The sequence below is a fragment of the Gymnodraco acuticeps genome, unplaced genomic scaffold (genome assembly GCF_902827175.1).
Source record: "Gymnodraco acuticeps unplaced genomic scaffold, fGymAcu1.1, whole genome shotgun sequence".
Lineage (NCBI taxonomy): Eukaryota > Metazoa > Chordata > Actinopteri > Perciformes > Bathydraconidae > Gymnodraco > Gymnodraco acuticeps.
Window position 1 is genome coordinate 2,168,601 of NW_022990054.1, and position 19,298 is coordinate 2,187,898.

The window sequence follows — 19,298 nt, forward strand, 5'->3', positions numbered from 1 at the left end:
GGGACGAGAAGTATGAGCAGCGAGAGCATGGGGACGACAAAAAAATAGTGACTAATGTATTAATAAGAGTCATAAAAATGTTTTCCAGGACACTATAGCCAACATTTCTCAAACAGGAGTAAACAGTGTATTTGTTCTGGACTATTTCCAGCTGCGGATAAATACTCTTTCTAAGCCCTAATGAGTAGGCTACCTATTTACGGCTGCAGATCGGTGCATGTGGGATTGACTCAAAAATAGTGCAAATGTGGTTTTAAATATTGTTTTACAATCAAGGTCTTATAAGATATAATACGCTTTAGTGACACAGTAGGCCTACTTGTAATTCAAATACTTTTGTTTTTTTATAGGATTTGTTTACATTTATAAAACGAAATATCTGCAAACTTAATATTAAACCCTAAAATGTATCTGCGCTCTTTTGGAGGTGAGTTCCCGTTATGTGACAGTGTGAACAGATGTATGTGCCCACAATGTCATTCATACATAAACACACACACACACAGTCTCTCTCTCTTGCTCTTCAGCTCCCTCCCTCATTCTGGCTCTGTTGCCAAGGCTACCGTACAGCCTCTTGCTGCATATACCTAGACGAAGCTGCCGCCTGTGGATCTCTCTCTCTCCTCCTGGATACAAACAAAAGACAAACCCATCAGACTTGTATTCCTCTATTTCTCTTTCACACACATACACACACACATTTTGTCTCTCCTATCTTCACACACGTCCTCTCACTGTCAGTCTGTCTCCCTCTTACATGCAAACACACTCCTTCTCCTCCCAGACAGAGCAGCAGTAAAGGGATTGGCGCGGTTCTGGGTGTTTGGCTCCTGGTCTGTGGCTCATAGGGAGCAGAGGGAGCAGAGCGGCAGATGGCGATGTGAAAACGGGCTCAGCCAGGTAAGAGGACTTATCCTAACCAGTCTTAAGGCTCTGGGTGAGCGAGTGTTCCAGCTTCTCCTCTGTCTCTCCCTCTGTCTCTCCTTCTTCCCCCTCTGTGGCTGTGCGACATGAGGTGAATACCAATTCCTCAGCAAAAGCCCCCGCGGTTCATATGGCTGCTGCGCTTTCCTGGCTGTGAAAAGGTAGGGATGTGGGATGTAGCCTCTGTGCCTTTTTTTGTTGTTGTGATTAAAACTGATCATTTGCCAACAGGTTGGCTCTTTGGTGCTATTCTGCGTGCTTCCCTTTCTCATCTTTTATTATTAAAATCTTGATTTCCTCTGTGTTGTATCATGTCTCTGTGACAATGTGGGAGTTACCAGCGAGAGATGCAACAGTCCACCTCCCTGGGTGATTCATTACTAATCCTTCCTGCTCTGCACTGTGTGGTCGCTCTAGCTCACCGTAGCCATGTACGTGATATGAATGAGGTTTTGTCTTAGTATGAATGACTGCCAGAGAATGCCATTCCTGCACTGGTGTTTTGATGCAGTGCAATCATATAACACAACCCTTTGTCACCGGGAAATCCAAATATATCTCCAGCAAACTATAAATCAATTCGTTATGCAGCATTTCAATTATTCATACAGTATAGCTAGCTTAGGCTGAGTTGTAAGTGTATACATGCGTTAATGATTTTTTTCTTTGAAATGCACCTGGAGCTGCTGCAAGAGTGTATGTAAACAACAGAGATTATTGATTGACTGTATCTGTGATTATACAGGAGGCAGCTGCATGTTTGCTGGATATTTAGTTCTAAGGTCGTTGTGAGCTTATGTGTGTATCCATACCAAGATTTTATCCTTGCGAGTGTGTATGACAGAGAAAGGTTGACGAGGCAGGTCTTGGCCCTCGTGACTTTATCTCATGTTACCATCCCATCATCACTTTCAGTAATAGCTTCCTCTTACACCGTCTCCCTGCCACATTCAGCACTTCAACAACACACTCAATACTTCACTGTCGACAGCCTTTTGATTCACCTAGAAACAAGAAAGATGCGGTATCTGAGATCCTTAACTGGAACTTCGGGGGGAAAGTGAAACACATCCTGACATTTTTTTACCGAACAAATACACTGGCAGATTCCGGAATGTCCATTAAAACGCAAGCCAGCTGTCCTTAAAAGAAACACAAACAACACCAGATTAATTCCCCTTGTCCCTGATTGCAGGGAAAGAGCTTTACACAGCAGTCAGCAGCCGGCCCTGTGGTTCTGCTTGGGTTTACTGTATGGCTCCGTACAGACTCAGCTGGATGTTGGGTGCTCTGAATGGACACAGAATCGTAGATCAATGGAAACACTACACACACACACATACTCTATTTGAAGAATGAGGGGGTGGTCTTTGTAGGACCCAAAGACAGTATACCTTCAGTTATTTTCCATTAATTACATGATTGCACATGTTTCTCTTAGAATACCGTGTCAGACTGTTAAATTAGTTTTATATAAGTCAAATGTCTTTGCCTAAATACACTATTGAGTATTGGTATTGTGTGTCACGCTATTATTTTTGAACAACAACTTTCTTTTGTGTTGTGATTGAGCTCCCCAACAATCAACAGGAACATTGTATCTCTTTCATAACAACCACCATCATTCTTTAAACCCACAAAACCTTATTTTGCAAGCCAAGTCTCAAAAGATACAAAATATGTTCGATAAAATGTGGAGACATTTTGCAGAAAATAGTAAAAAGTCACGAAAAAGATATCTGGACCATGAACACTTTGAGGTTTTGCATCACGAATCCAACACTAAAACTGTGACTTTAGGCGATTTGAGATACATGCTTATCATTGAAGACACCACAGTACTACAGGGATGTTACATAGAAAATGTAATTAAAGCATTTATTTTTATTTTACTATCTTCCACCTCTGTAAATAAAATGTGTTGTAGCGTTTAGCAGCAAGTATTCCTGGAAGCGAGAAATTATTTGATAAAGTTAACCTTTTAAAAACTTTATTTTAAAAGATTTCATTCTTTATTTGTTTCAGTTTGGTCAAAAGACATTTCTGTATTTGTAAAACCCCTTGTACAACTCTGGTAAATTGTAGCAAACAATTGAAGGAGCAAGCACTCAGCAGCAACAGAGAGCGATGGCAAAACAAAGATATTTGCCTCGAAGAATCAAAGCAAAGAGAGACAAAAAATGTTAGACAAACGTGAATGTTGTCAGTGCTCTCCCAGTGCAGATGTGTTTGGTTTTTCATTTTTCATTCAGGGTGTTTGCCAAAGTGTGTGAATGTTACAGTATGTTGGTTGCCACAGTTACCTAAACGCCAACCTCACTGCGTCATTGCCTCAGACAACCTTCACATTAAAAAGATTTGCCTTTCCTCCCATTCATCCCTCCATCACCTCATCCACCTGCCCTCCATTCATTAGAGAAGGAGCTCTCTCAGCTTCTCTTATGAAACCCAAACTGTGTGTGTGTGTGTGTGTGTGTGTGTGTGTGTGTGTGTGTGTGTGTGTGTGTGTGTGTGTGTGTGTGTGTGTGTGTGTGTGTGTGTGTGTGTGTGTGTGTGTGTGTGTGTGTGTGTGTGTGTGTGTGTGTGTGTGTACATTGAATAAACGTTGCTATGACTACAGGCCGGGCTGGCGTCATCACTTCAAAAACACCTTTGCAGCAAGCAAAAAGAGATAGAACACACACACATACAGCTCCTGCTACTGGTGTGGTCTCATATTCCGCTGAGCTCACCTCATTCGTTCAACAGGGTCCAGTGGCACTGAAGGAGAGGAGGGGAGATGAGAGAGAGCGGGAGAGGAGAGGAGAGGAGAGCAGAGAAGGCTCGACTTCATGCATACTGATTGGACCGGAGCAATCTGAATGTATTTGGGAGGGTGTCTGCTTAGCCCGTCTCGAATCATCCCCGCATCGTAGGGAGGGGACGAGAGGGAAAGAGAGGGAAAGATAATATTGATAGTTTACTGTGTCACCTAACATCACCATTCTCGGCTCATGAAAACACAACTCGGTGCTGACAGGAGTGCTTTATATGTATATGTCGCATTTATGTGCTTAAAGTGGGCATATCATGCATATTTTTAGGTTTAATCTTATATGTTTTGGTTCATACTGAATGTTTACATGCTTTAATGTTTAAAAAAAATAACACAAAATCGTTCTCAAACTCTCTTTCTGAATATACTTGTTTCACCCTTGGTCTTAAATGCGCCATTTTAGCACCTGTCTCTTTATACAACCCTCTTGAATAAAAGGCCGGTCTGCTTGGCTCGCAAGCACAATTTCAAAGGTAGTTCACAAGCCATTGGTGGCAATACACTAATGAGCCTGCATGTGACATAGAAGGGAAAGACGAATCTGAATGACTTATTTGATCCCGTGTTTTCTGTTTTCCCACAACAAACTGAGTGGGTTGTCTTACAGTATTTCCAAGTTGTTCTGTTGGTATGCTCTCTAGAAACCCAAATCTATGGGTTTTTGCACTGAAAAAGTGTGTTTTTCACATTATGCCTAATTGTATGTCCTGCCATTCTTTTTTTATCTCTCTTTTCCTCTTTTTTTTAATGTAATGTTTGGCTGTTGGTTGTCTTCTGTCCTTCAGATTTGACTCTTCCACACAATGGCTGACAACGGCTGGTTGCCACAGGATACAGGATTTAACTTGATCATGTGATCTGACTCCCCCAGTTCCCTGCCATCTATCATAGGTGAGTCATGTGACAGGCTTTACTGGGTTTTTTTATTCCACAAACCAACTGCAGTCATTTTTGTTGTTGGTTGGTAGTCATTGATGAAAGGTTGTTCCAAACTCACTCATGACCAATTTAGCCATCAGCAACACATTCAGTAAAAGTGATATTTGCACAAACACTACACCACCACTCTCACTGGCCCCCGCATTCACACATCCGCGCACACACCACGTGGCGGTAATCAGCCAAATGTACAAAACACCTATATTAATGGTTGAAGGACAAAAGAGTAGGGCGGAAAAGGGCTTTGAATACACTGCTGACTGATACAGAGTGTGTGAGTGTGAGTGTGTGTGTGTGTGTGTGTGTGTGTGTGTGTGTGTGTGTGTGTGTGTGTGTGTGTGTGTGTGTGTGTGTGTGTGTGTGTGTGTGTGTGTGTGTGTGTGTTGTCAGTGGATGATAATGCTCAGGACGGATGAGAGCCACTCTGTTGCTAAGGCAACGGACAGGGCTGTAAACACGCTACCCCTGACTCATCTCTCCACAATAGAGCCTCTCTCTCTCTCTCTCACACACACACACACACACACACACACACACACACACACACACACACACACACACACACACACACACACACACACACACACACACACACACACACACACACACACACACACACACGCACACAATAGAGTCCAATCTGAGGGAGACAAGAGGATCCGGAGATGAGAGCCACTCCAAGCTGCTTAGCTGTACATCTGAATAGGACTGTGGAATAAACACAACTCTTTCTGTCATATACACGCTCATTTAAAAACACACAATCGGACAAACGCACACAACCTGACAAACACAGCTGGCACAAAATTGAACTAGAAATCAATATGTAGTTTTGTTTAATTTACTTCTGTGTCCTTGTGTTATAAGCAAAGCCACAAAGACTAAAAACATTATAGAAAGTGTGTTTGCCTAAGACATTTGAATTGTCACGTTAACAGAAATAACTTTATTTTGTGAAATTGTCCGCGTGTTCAATTTTGTTTCACGCAGGGTGTAATATGGTCTACCACCATATGAAGGTCTTCAAAACAGTGTAAAACCATAAAGCAACACTACCCACATTGGCCTTTTTGTGTTATAAGGTGTTAAAGCAGCAACTAAAGAAAACACTGTTTTTCATTTGAACAGTGTTTTGGACATTCTCACACGCCGTCTCTCAGTATCATTCTGTACATTGCAAAACTCACAATAAAAACCCAGAAACAGAGTCAGAATCCAGCTGAAAAAGCCTTATGATCACCAAGGAATGACATATCAAATAACGTTATTCAACAGGAGGATCATGACCCGCCGGCTGAGCAGCTCCACCCGTTCCCACACTGAGGACTCCATCTTCCTGAGGCCAGAAGAGGACCCTGTCTGGCTGGATGAGCCCACTAAGACTGATAAAAAAGGCCATGGGGCCCGTAAAAAAGACGAGCTGAAAGACTGCAAAGATGGACTTGCAGGGAGCCAAAGCCCTCAGGCAGAGGAAGTGTTTATGCACAAGGTGTACGCGCTGGTGATTGAGATCCACTGCTGGGCTGCACTGTTTGCCGTCTCCCAGGTCACGGTATGTGAGTAAAGTAAAAGTGCATAAAATCAAATCGAAAACATTTCTTATTTAGTTTTTACTTAAATGTCTTATTAAAAATAGGTTAGGGTTGAGCCTTCCTGTAATAACTTTGGTTTTCAGGATAGACCAGTATGAAAAATCCAGTAGCATCATTAGCAATGCATACCACCCTTTAGAAAAATGTATACTCTCTCGACTTGACCCTTATTTTTTCACATAGATGTTCTTATCATATGCTTATCACTTCGTGACATTCTCTAAAGTGTAGTGCCAGTGCGCTTACTTTATCTGAAAGAAAGGGCCGGAACAACATTACCAAAGGCCAAAAAAAAAAGAGCCTTGTGAACGGGAACTTGATTATGACACCAGACTGTGGTCTATATACATATTTGTATGCCTGTGTAATAGGCCATCTTCCTTTTTTCTCAGTTTCTCTTTTCGCCTGAGAGCAGCCACAATGTGCCTGATTACCAGTGCATGAATGACTGAAGAGTTCACAGTGACAATCTCCCTTCCCTCCCTCCCTCCCTCTCTCCTCCCAGGGGTACTGGGTGTTTTTTGTGGTGGAAGGAAATGGACCTCTCTCTTCCATTTACAAAGCCCTGCATGTCATCGACTTCTACCTTGGTTTCATCTTACCCTGCCACCCGATTTTTGGAATGGATGTAAGTGTCATTACAGGATATGACCTCTAGAGCTGATTGGTTTGGAAAACAAATTGAAAAAGTCATAATATATTGAATATAGTATTTTCTCCCTCTCTCTCTCTGTACTGCCTAGTCCATGGTGTTGATGGGGGAGGTGGTAAACACCAAAGAGCACAACTGGATTGTCAATGGAACTGCAGGCATCGGCGTGGCCATCTGTGTCATAATGGTAAAAACTAAACAATGGAGTGACCATCAAAAAACATCAAAACATTTGAAATGTCTCCATGTTTGATGGGTTTAGGTGGATGTTCAATCATAGTAAGTAACGTGACAGTCTTTGAAAGAAACTAGATTGACTATATCCTTAAGTTATCATTATTCAAATTGGCTAGTTACTTAAAAATGGTGTATTGGCTTATCTTTCTCCCACTTACCTCTCCCCAGGTCATTCACATGGTGCGTAAATGGCGTTATGGCACTGGCTTTGGGTCGTTTGGAACAGTTTCGCGGGACATTGGTGACCGGCGTCAGTCTGTGAGCCGCCAGCCTTCCTTCACCCTGTCAGAGTGGACGGATGCTCAGGAGGACCTGATGGACATGGACACCGAGCCTCAGACGCCGGTCTTTGAAATGGGCTCTGACAACAGGATGGAGGGAGATGCCGCCACCCTCCTTGTCACCCCAGTGGGGCTTCAGGAGAGGCAAGTGATGACTGCAGAGTCCTGGGGAGAACTTTTGTAAATAAGATGACAAGAGTGACAAGGGCTGGGTATATTTTTAAAGAATAACAATACAAGTAAAAGTGACACTGAAACAATAATGTGTTACTTTTTCTTTCTACTTCATTAGAGTCCCTGTGGTTCCTAAATATGATCAAGTTAACTCGGAATCTTATTTTACCACAGGAAAGATGAGTTATGAAGCCAAGTAACCATCCTAGAAAAAGGCACTGGTATCAGGAAGCGATTGGACTTACAGACCCTTCGTGGCTGTCTACCCTAAGGTTTTCTCCATGGTGTAGAAAGTGTTTTATTATAAAACACTTATTTTCAGTTCTTCCTGAATACTTTAATATCTTTATGCATACTTTTTTTTATCAGACACTGTAACCATAGAGAATCACAATACTCTTGAACGTTTTGCGTTTCCGTGAAAAACATCCCGATTGACTTTACCACACCACAGACTGTAAAGGTTGTAGCTGCTGCGGTAGTTGGCAATAACGAAACACTTGCGGTGAATTCATGCAAGCAAAACTATACTTTGTTTTCTATATTCTGTTTGTATTTATACCTGGAATTGAGGAAGGTGTGTGCTGAATTCAGTTTGTCATTACAATCTCTATTGCTCATAGAAGATGGGTAAACTCATAGAGTACATTTATATGTATTTGTGTGATTCAACATATTTCACACAGGAGAGGCTCCAACGTTTCCCTGACCTTGGACATGTGTTCCCCGGGCTGCACTGAGCCCTACGGCTACGGAGGCCAGCTCTCCCCCAGAGACCAGACGGCCAAGGAGTACCTCCGGCAGGGAACAAACAGTCTGACCCCTGCCATGCTACACGAACGGGCCATAGATGACCAGAGCCTGCAGGCAGAGTTCTATGTGAGCGCAGCAGCAACAGTAGCTCACCCACCTACACGTCTTCAGATTAACAGGGATGAACAGAGACTCACCGGAAAAGACGTGTACATACTGACACACACACAGGCACAAATGCACACACCCACACACACCAAGCGGAGCTCTGTACACACCCGTAAGCTTTTCCACTGTCTGTTGGTGGGCGAAGGAAGGATAGATACAGGCATATTTGCATACAAAAACCCATAGAGGATTTCAGTGTCTGCTGGAAGATGTGTTTTCAAGACAACACACAGGTTGTCCTTAGAATATTAATCAGGTACAACTAAAAAGCAGCCGTTTATATTGATGGGAAATGGATGACTTATGTATAACATTAATCACTAAGTCACGTAATGACTTAGTGATTAATTTTACTTTCTTACTGTTTTGTTGCCTTGTAGAAGGCACGGTTAGGATTTCCCTTCTGTTTCTGCAAAGACTGATTGTTATTGCTCCCATTGTTGTGTGTTCATTGGCAGGAAACTCCCATGAACTTCGTGGACCCTAAAGAGTACAACTATCCAGGGCTGGTGAGAAAGAACCGCTACAAAACCATCTTACCCAGTGAGTAGGGCAGCACCACTAAGGAGGTTTTCACATCAGGGACTGATGCGAGTACACTTGACTCCCATGTCCAGTTTGTTAATGTGTGTGTGTGTGAACACTGCAAAGCTTACACTTGAAAAGGCGGTCTCGAGTACGGTTTGTGTGTACTCGGGTAGGGTTTGTATCAGGTGTGAAAACCAACCGTACCAAAGAAGCAGAAGTGGACAGCTATTAAACATGAGTCGTAGTTTTTTTATCTGCTCACCATCAGCCCAACAGATTGCCTATACTGTATACTTGTGCAGTGAAACACACACATTGTGCACGATCGCTGTGGCAGTGCAATGTCAAACCCACTTAATTTAAACTCAACAAAATCTAAATATACCTATTGTCTTTTTAGGTCAATCCTTTTCCAACCATCACCATCTCTGGTTTGGTCATTAACAGAGTTAGTGAAAAATATTCTACCTCTGAACAAAGAAGATCACCCCTCCCTGCCTTACGGCCCGTCTACACTACAGGCGTCAAAAAATGCTTTCAACGCTTCGCCCATTCATTTGAATGGGGTGACGTAGGATATTTTCAAACTTCGCCGAACTGCATTGTGGGTAGCATGGCAAGGCGTTGCAAGCATCGCGAGCGTCTATCGGCGTCAAAAGTTGAACAATGTTCAACTTTTGAGGCTCGATGCTTGCTCGAAGCTGGCGTCAGCCAATGAAATCCCGTTTATGCAAATCTGCCAGTACAAGCGAGCCAATCAAACCGCGTGTATGCTGGGAGAGACTACGCAGGTCATTTCCTCATATTCAAAAAAATGGAGGGAAAATTCATTATAGCGGTAGTGAATCACCCGGTGCTGTATGATCAGTCTCTGTTCATCTACCGGGATACAAACCGGAGGAGCGAGGCATGGAGGGAGGTGGCAGAGACAGTGGATGAAACTGGTAGGTTTTTGCCTGTTTGGGGATTTTATATCCAGTTTACTTCGTTTTAACATTGCTATTGCTTTGTATGTCGGGGGCGGGAGATTCATGTGATTGGTTGTTGGTCGCGTTGCTCGCAAAAAATCGCCAAGCCTCAGACACGCCCAGCTTCAAGCTTTTTCGACGCCTGTAGTGTAGACGGGCCGTTACGGCCCGTCCACACAGCGGCATGCGTTGACGCTTCACCATTCACTTTGAATGGGGTGACGTCACTTTGCACCGAACTGCATCGTGGGAAGCGACGCGGAGCGACGCGGAGCGTCGCTGGCGTGGCTCGCTGCAAAAGTTGAGCAATGTTCAACTTTTGACGCCTCGGGAGATGCGTCAGCCAATCGAATCATATGCCAGTACAAGCTCTAGCCAATCAAACCGCTGCTTGTGTGTCAGGGGCGGGAGATTCATGTGATTGGTTGTTGGTCGAGTTTCAGACACGCCCGCCGGCAAGCGTCAACGCACGCCGCTGTGTGGATGGGCCGTTACGGCCTGTACACACAGCAGCTTTTGGCGATTTGTCCACCCCTTCCAGCGCGTCTCCGCCCATTGACTTTGAATGGGGATGACGTCACTTTCCCTCGGTTGTCGCCGAACTGCATTGTGGGAGGGCGAGGCGAAGATTTCCAGGATTTCCAGGATGTTCAGGATTCCAAAGTTGAAAAATGTTCAACTTTTGAGGCTGAGCTGGAAGCGACAGCCAATCAGATCCGTTTATGCAAATCTGACAGTTCAAGCGCTAGCCAATCAAACCACGTGCAAGCTGGGAGAACCAGACCCGCAGTTCATTTCTATATTCCACAAAAATGGAGGAGAACTTAGTTATTGCGGTAGCAAATCACCCGGTTCTTTATGACCAGTCCCTATTTACTTACCGGGATACAAACCGGAGGAACCAGGCATGGAGGGAGGTGGCAGAGGCAGTGCGTGAAACTGGTAGGTTTTCGCTTGTTTGGGGATTTTATATCCAGTTTACTTCGTTGCTAGCAAGCATAGACAGTATCATTAGCCAGCATGGAATGTAGCATAAAATAGCACCATAAACATTAATCTCATAAATGTTCAAAATGTTAAAAAAATAAATGTTCATCATAGCCCTTCCTATTTGACAATAGTGTAGAAGAACCGGTTTTTTTTGCTTTGTATGTCGGGGGCGGAATATTCATGTGATATTCATGTGATTGGTTGTTGGTCGCATCCCCAAGCTGTCAGACACGCCCAGCTCCAGGATTTTCAAGATTTGGTCAAAGCTGCTGTGTGGACACACCGTTGGTTTTGGCACACTTTACGAAAATTGAGACAACGTTAACAAAAATCTTTACAAATGTTGATAAAGACTCAAATACTCTTAACATCAGTATTACCGATGCTAGAGCTGAGCGGTGGGAGAGTGGAAAAGGTGTCTTAGAAGGGCAGGGTATGAATCAATCTTAACTTTAAATAAATCACTGTATCATGTATCACTTTAATTATTTTTGAATCAATTCATCATCAGATCAGAAATGTTGTAAAAGATCTATCCCTGTGCACCACATACTCAAATTGAGACACAGTAGACAAACAAAACAAGTAAAAAGACACAAACCAAAACTGAGCAGTAAGATGTTATATAATGAATTAGTATTTAAAGATTATTTCTCATCGTCGTTTGCTGTCACCTCTTTGAATTACAACCCATGCGTATCTCTTTTTCATGACAATCTTACACTGTCCACCTGCAGACACGCACAGCAGAGTGATCTTGAAGTCACAGGATGAAGACGATTTTCTCTCTACTTACATCAACGCTAATTATCTCAAAGTAAGTGCAAATGTGTGAATTTGTGGGCAAAATAGTTCCAAAGCAAAGTTCTGTGCAGTCACTGTTACCAGAATGTTTATGTTGTTGTGCGTCTGTGTGCAGGGTTATGGGGATGAAGATGACGAGTGTTCATACATTGCGACCCAGGGTCCCACCGTGAACACAGTGGGGGACTTCTGGAGGATGGTGTGGCAGGAGAGATGCCCGATCATAGTGATGATTACCAACCTGGAGGAGAAAAACGAGGTCAGTGCAAAGCGATGGTGATGGTGATGGTGATGATGATGATGATGATGATGATGATGATGATGATGATGATGATGATGGTGATGATGATGATGATGATGATGAATAATTGATGATCCACTAATGAATGAATTGACAGATAACAGAAGTTAGTAATGAGTTGGTGAAAACACGAGTGTCCATTGTGTCTTGTAGAAATGCGCTGAGTACTGGCCTGAGGACACTGTGACCCATGAGGGCATTGAGATCACCGTTGTCACGGTAACCCAGGAGGATGACTACAGTCTGAGGGTGTTTACTTTGAAGGTAAGACACAGGAAGACAGGTAATATGTTCCACAAAAAGATTGAATAGGGTATGGTGTACAAGATAGCTAGAAAACAATTGAAGGGTCAGTTTAACCCTCTAGGGTCAAATCCCTTTTTTCGATGTTTGGGTCGCCTTGGCTTTTTAAAAAAAAAGCTTTTAAAACATGAACCCTGTGCTGCACAACAAGTAATATGCATGTTTTTTTCATGCAGCGCTAAGATATCAGCATATGTAGGCTGCAGGGATGTCACATGGAAGCAGATAATGAGACAATAAGTACTTAAAAATAAAAAAACAAGACGAAAATGTTATCACTTATATAGAAATGTATTCAAAACCGACAGTGAAAAGAAGTCTACAAGACTTTTGACATCAGAATATAGTTATTTTAAGTCTTAAAGTGCAAAATCAATATGTATCTACAATATTTACAAAAAGGTCTTGGCATTATTATATCAAGAATGTGAGTTGTGCCATTCCTCAAAGCAGTTTCTGTCAGGTGCAAGACAGAGGGCCACACCACACCGTCTACACCTCCGGGGGGGCACTGGCTGGCCGGCATGGTCTGCCTACAGAAAAAAGAAAAGTGCTGATCACATTAGAAATGGGAATAATACGTCACACATCCATCAGTGTCGTGGAAATATGACTGTTTTATACAGTAAGGACAATAATATATATATTTTTTTTCATCTATATGTTCTATCTATTTTCGCTGCAGTTATTATTGTCCTTACTGTATAAAAAGGGCTTATTTCCAAGACACTGATGGCTGTGACATATTATTCCCTCACGCATGTCCACTGTGATCAGCGGACTCCATGCAATGCTTCATGGGATGCAAAATTAGATCTATAATCTTTATCTAACTAGTAAAACATCTACATCTACTTCCATCATGGATACGTGTTCATAAAATGTATCCATTGTTTGTTTATACCACATGTGTCAAATTCAAGGCCCGGGGGCCAAATCAGGCCCTTGGTGGATTTAATTTCGGCCCGCAGGATAATTTCGAATTACTATTAGATCTTTTTTAATTTTTTTATTTTGGCCCACTGTGTATTTGAGTGTGATACCCCTGGTTTATACGCTTCTTGGAATCTCTAAAAAAAACATTGTTTTTCTAGAATAGATTCCAAATCGCCTGAAAATGGTACAAGCAGCGTAGACCTCAGAGGGTTAAACCAATTACAAAAATACTGTTGTAGCATTCATCTCAAGTGGTATCTATTAGGTTTCTTTTTTCATTTAAAATAGGTGGTTGTTATTCTATTAATTGTGCTAACCGTATTGTTTAAAAGTTTTAAAAACCTAACTAGGACTCTATACAGCCTACATGCTAGCAGTGACTATGCTAACATGCAGATGTTTAGCAGGTATGTTACCATATGCATCATCTATTCTAGTATGCTAGTAAGCAATTAACACAAAGTACAGATGGGACTAATTCAAAGTTCATTAGTTTGTGTAAGAGGAAAAGTTCAGGGATCACTAAGATTCATCCTGAGGGGAACATGAATGTCTTTGAGCTCCCCACCTCATGGCAATCCATCCAATAGTTATCAAAATGTAAACTTCATTGTCACTCTGGAGGAAAAGGATAGAGGATGACCAAAGGCATTATGATTCATCATCTATGCGTCAAGCGCTAGCCTCGTCCATTGTGTGCCGTAAATCGAGCCTTGATTTTTCCTGGGAGATCTCGACCCAGAGTCAGATAGATTTGCTTAGTGACAGAAAGGCTCATAGGTGATCTAAATGCCGATGGTGTCATTATTCTACAGCTATTACATTGTCCAACTTTCATAATGATAAGTTAAAGCAAATAGGTGGTCACTTTAATATGAGAACGTAGTATAGGAATATAAAGTTAAGTCGTGAAGAGGTGTCTGCCTTTTCATCTTGATCTTCTCAAACAGACTAATCACATGTTTGTTGGGCAATGGTTTAGCCAAATGGTAGCTATACTATTCAGTTCATTTTCTCATGGTTTGTATTGAGTTTGGGGTCATGGTGCCATTAGCACTTAGCAAGCCAAACATGATAATTCAGTAAATGGAACCTGATTTTGATTACCAAGCACCAGGGGATCATTATATAAAGTGTTTAAAAGCCTGATGTTTTTGTTGTTTACCTGTTTGATTCATGATTACTGTCGAAATGACCCTCTGGGAATAGAGACCCTGATGGATTTGATTATGTTACAGTATAGGAAAGGGATGGACTATGTAAGCTCTTTTTTTATAACCCTCGCTCTTTTTTTGCTGTCATGTTCTGCGTTCATTGTTGTCGTAGCAACTAACACCAAGGTAACAATTTGGGTATGCATGCAAATAAAATGGCTGATCAGAAATCAGTCTCAGCGTGTCTGTCTCATGTACGTGTGTGCGCTACATGATCACATTTGTATTTTAATGCCTGAATGCCAGTCTGTGTGTGTGTGTCTATGTTAATGTGTGTGTGTTTGCCAGTGTGAGGGGGAAGAGCGCAGTCTGCGGCAGTACTGGTACACCTCGTGGCCTGATCAGAAGACTCCAGACAAGGCTCCACCTCTTCTGGAACTGGTGCAGGAAGTGGAAAGGGCTCGAGAGGAAGCCCCGCCCTCCAGTGGCCCTATAATTGTCCACTGCAGGTACAAAAGCTTATTTATGATATAGGGACAACTAAGGGTGATACGTTTGTCAAAAAGTAAAACAATGTTTAATATAGGCTATACATGCAAAGGGGAAACTGCTCAGTTTCATATCAGAGGGAACACTTGTTACTGCTGCCCTTTGGCCCTTTGGCATCAAATGAATGGGATCATTGCTAATCAATACAGCAATCCATTTTCTCCTGCGTCCCTTTACCCGTCCAACTTGTTTCCCTTAGTGCTGGAATTGGACGAACTGGCTGCTTCATCGCCACCTCCATCCTGTGCAAGCAGCTGAGGACTGAGGGTTCGGTGGACATCCTGAGAACCACCTGCCAGCTCCGTCTGGACAGGTGAGATTTGCTTATCCGTTATCCATGCTCATGTCTATCTTTAGTTCTTGGCATTAAATCGTTTTGTTTATGGAAAAAGAGCCTTGTTGACGTAGATCCACCTGATCTGGATTCAAATCACTGGGAGCTAAAGATGGATTGGTTTAATCCAAAATAGAACTGCTGTGAACATCTTAATATGCATACTATTAACCAGTGTGTTATGGCACTTAAAGATATTATATGTAACATTTGACATTATTGTCTACGTACAATTTACCATATGTTTCCAACAATATATAAACCTAGAATTCCATCATCAAGGTAACCTTCCACGTCCATTTCGTTTGGTCACAAGTATTGGTGATTATTTTGCCAGAAAATGGCAGGATTTTACATTTTATCCAGTTTGAAGCCGCATTTTTATGAATCAATTTAAATGTTGGTCCTTTAAAATTAAATATTTAACCTGGAAAAAAGTTTTTAGTTAGAGTTAATAGATAAACAAGCTGAGCAGCGTTGGAGAAGCTCTGATTTTTTTTATGTGAAACTGCTTTAAATTGTTTTACCTGTGTTAATAACCTAGTCTGTTTGTTTTGGAGAGTAGAAGACTCTCACTCCCAGGATCCCACACTCCTTCACAAAGACATTAATCTCTGTCTTTGTTTATCGAATTGATTGAGAGACCCCTAGTGGCCGGCATACATATTGCATGTTGAGGTAAAATGCATTGTATTGATACTCGGCTGATAAAAATAAAAGGCAATTCCTGAATCTTTTTGTTGAGATGGCCAAGATTGTAAGATTGTCAGCGAATCAGTAATGCCTGTACACACTTTAGATACAAATCTGTCATTTTGATGATAATGTTGATATTTCACTGTATTAATGACAATTTTTATTGGACGACACAATTCTTTGCACAAATTCACTGCAAAGCAGTGAATTTCAAATTCACTGCAAAGCAGTGAATTTGTCAATAAGTAGTTATTGAGATATCTCTGTCTGGAACAAAGTGATAGACTGACTGACTGACCTTTGTGTGTGTGTTTCTTTCTGTGTATGTTTTCTCAGGGGTGGGATGATCCAGACGGGCGAGCAGTACCAGTTTGTGCATCACGTCCTCAGCCTGTACGAGAAGCAGCAGTCTCACACCGCTGAGGAGTAGAGTGAGCGTACAGCAACACCCAGACCGAGACACACCACTGTACACTGTACCGCCTCTGGTGGTACGCACCACTGTACCTAGCATCATCTCAATCTCACCCTTTTATCTCTTCTCTTTTAATCTCTTCACCCAAGACAGGCCCGCTTAGACAGGACTGAATGGCTCACATGAAATCTGTGCTTACTCTATGTCTTGGAGCAGAACAAACAAAGGGAGGTGGAATTGGAAATAGCCCCCCCGAAAATCCTGTTCACACAAAATAATCCAAGCCTGCACTTCTGACATAATTTCAGTCCTGCTGAGATTTTATTATCACGTAACTGTTAATAAGTCTCAGTCATCATGGCCTCTTTTAGTAATTAGGCTCCCTCAGATACTGTATGTACAGTTATAAAATATTGAACTGGACCTAAAGTATAATCAGTCTCTTAAAGTTGGTTTCAATAAAAAAGGGACTCTAAGTGCCAGCATAATTCAAATCTACAGAAATGATCATGCCAGTCTAATAACAAATACTATAAAATATAATTTAACCAGCATCCTTTTTCATTGACCATCACTGAGCCTCAATGTTAATTAAAAAATCATTACAGAAGGCCTGTTTCAACTGCGGATTCGTACAGGAGCCACCTCATTTCAGGTTGCATGGTGTTAAGTGTTCATTAAAGGCATGTGCAATGTTATGGAACATAGGAATGTATAACAATTAGGTTTTTAATTAACTAATTAGGATTTCTACAGTATTACAGTTTTACCATGCTGCCCGTGCAGTCCTCATGGCCCATGATGTTTACAGCAAACAACTCCTACATTAAGGCCTCATAGACGTACACTCAGAGGCATCACAGAGCCAGGGACACTGAGGGGACAGTGGCTTGAAATAGAATCAGACAGTAAGAAGAATCAATGCACAGCCTAATCAAAGCTCTGGAGAATCTGGCATGTAGACGAGGGAAAGTGTAATGCAGAGTAAAGCAAAAATGTTGTGACAAAAAAAAAGCTACATAAATTGATGAATGGTGGTCCCCTACACCTAATCCTCTTGTAAATGTCCCATTACTCTCATGATCGGCCTCAGAGTTCCATGATCTGTGATGCCTCTGCTTTCAACAGTAGCTCGAACACATCTGTGAAGTAAGACGCCCATGATTGTTGTAAAGACAGGCCAGGCCTAATCTGTATGAAGCACAATAGACCAACTAAGGTTGTCTCTGATTTTCAGCTGTAAAAGTTCCTTTTTTTTCTCCGTATTGTGTTTTAATTGTGTTGAGTTTAATGGATTGCATGTGCTGTATGGGACTCCATAGGTCCACAATCAAAGCGACGTGATTGGTTGTCCTGCTTTTTGTTGTGTAAAAGGGTTCAAGCCTATTATATTGCTTGCTCTCGGCCAATGCTTTTGATACAGTTTGCTTTTGTGAAACCAACCAGAGATATTTTTAGAACATTTTGATACAATCCTTTCGAGTAGATGCCTTGTGTATATTTCCGTTTACACCATGATGGAATGTAGCTCATACTGTGGATCAAACCATCGGTTTATATTGCAAGATTTGACAGAACAAAATGTGACAACTACCTAAGTTACCTTACAGTACAGACAATAAGTAGATTATGTTCAGTCTTCAGTATTATTACTTTATGCCTTTAGGCTTTGCTTTAATATGCTTTGCTTTCTGTCTATGTTTTTATCTTTTTTTCTTGGAGAATTTTACCTCAGACTGAGCTTTTACCCAGTCTCCAATCGATTCCATCTGTGACTGTAGGCCACTCTCAGTTGACAACACGAGAAATAATTGCTATGTGTAAGGCAGCTAAAACAGTGAAGACAGTTTTCTATGTAACAAACATCACAATCAATCAACTTCTATCTTGACTTAATGCATCAGATCAACAGTCAGGAACATTATCAGAGGATGGAGTTAATTGTGCGGGCTCGGACCAATTTATAAACATCAAATCAACTAGCAAATTAAACTGCCAAAATGACCTTTTACAGGAAAATACGACTGGGACTGATAAGAAAAGCTACAATCTGCTGTCAGACTTTTGACATATTCCTCTGATAATGTTCAGTGTACTCAAATGACAAGCTTTTATTTTGAGTGCTTGTTTGCAATGCTTACATGGTCCTCTGATGATCAAAAATGGGCATGACGAAATAGCCGAACCGTCAGACATACAACCAACCAGCAATCAGTATTCCTCTCCCCTGCTACAGTATGGCTTTAAGTTGTGAGTTTTTGCATCCAAATAAAGGTAGATTTTCATGAATCTGTGTTGCTGTTTCTCTTAATCTCAATCACACAAACACAAGTCCATTTAAACCATAGCACCAAGCTATTTACTATGGTTCTAAATAAACAAATAGTAAGCTTGTAATAAGATTGTTTGTTGCACAAAGCTATGTTGGCTTTGTGTCGAGCTGAGAAATGTGACACATTTGCCTGCAGAAATATTCTCCCTTGCATCACAAAGTGCAGTTAAATATTCCTACCACTAGGTGTCAGTGTATGCAATATGAATACACAAACTCCAGTAGATTTTACACCCTGCATTTGTCTGCTCATTCAGTAACACATATGGCTGGCAGAGCAACAGAACAAAGGCTTTCAATCAAACAAAAGACAATTTATGATACTGAATTCCAACACCCAGCACCCGCTTATTACAACTGCCTTACTCAATGGTTAGTACCAATGTGACACTGCAGATAAAGCTATTTACATTTGTGTAAACAGAGACTAAAAAGGAATAGATCTTTGCAAAA

The 19,298-nt window shown here is 41.7% G+C and overlaps 1 protein-coding gene across 2 annotated transcripts; it reads left to right on the forward strand.

The window, feature by feature from the left end:
- The first annotated feature begins 555 nt into the window (after nucleotides 1-555).
- ptpn5 (protein tyrosine phosphatase non-receptor type 5) lies at nucleotides 556-18,802 on the forward strand. 2 transcript variants are annotated; one of them, XM_034215948.1, is made up of 14 exons: nucleotides 556-900; nucleotides 4,525-4,630; nucleotides 5,954-6,230; nucleotides 6,776-6,898; nucleotides 7,014-7,109; nucleotides 7,328-7,584; nucleotides 8,301-8,493; nucleotides 8,994-9,078; nucleotides 11,759-11,838; nucleotides 11,941-12,084; nucleotides 12,280-12,390; nucleotides 14,868-15,028; nucleotides 15,268-15,381; nucleotides 16,435-18,802. In XM_034215948.1, exons 3-14 carry the CDS (start codon nucleotides 5,961-5,963, stop codon nucleotides 16,526-16,528), a joined length of 1,728 nt encoding a protein of 575 aa, XP_034071839.1. In that variant the 5' UTR covers nucleotides 556-900; nucleotides 4,525-4,630; nucleotides 5,954-5,960; the 3' UTR covers nucleotides 16,529-18,802. The 2 variants fall into 2 exon arrangements, with proteins under 2 accessions (XP_034071839.1, XP_034071840.1); XM_034215949.1 differs by lacking the exon at nucleotides 556-900 and adding an exon at nucleotides 934-1,085.
- The last annotated feature ends 496 nt before the right edge of the window (nucleotides 18,803-19,298 follow it).

Coding starts and splice junctions, on each gene's coding strand:
- ptpn5 (XM_034215948.1), top strand. CDS start 5,961: ATGACCCGCCGGCTGAGCAGCTCCACCCGTTCCCACACTGAGGACTCC. Junction 11,839..11,940: donor TCAACGCTAATTATCTCAAA/GTAAGTGCAAAT, acceptor GTCTGTGTGCAG/GGTTATGGGGATGAAGATGA. Junction 15,382..16,434: donor TGCCAGCTCCGTCTGGACAG/GTGAGATTTGCT, acceptor ATGTTTTCTCAG/GGGTGGGATGATCCAGACGG.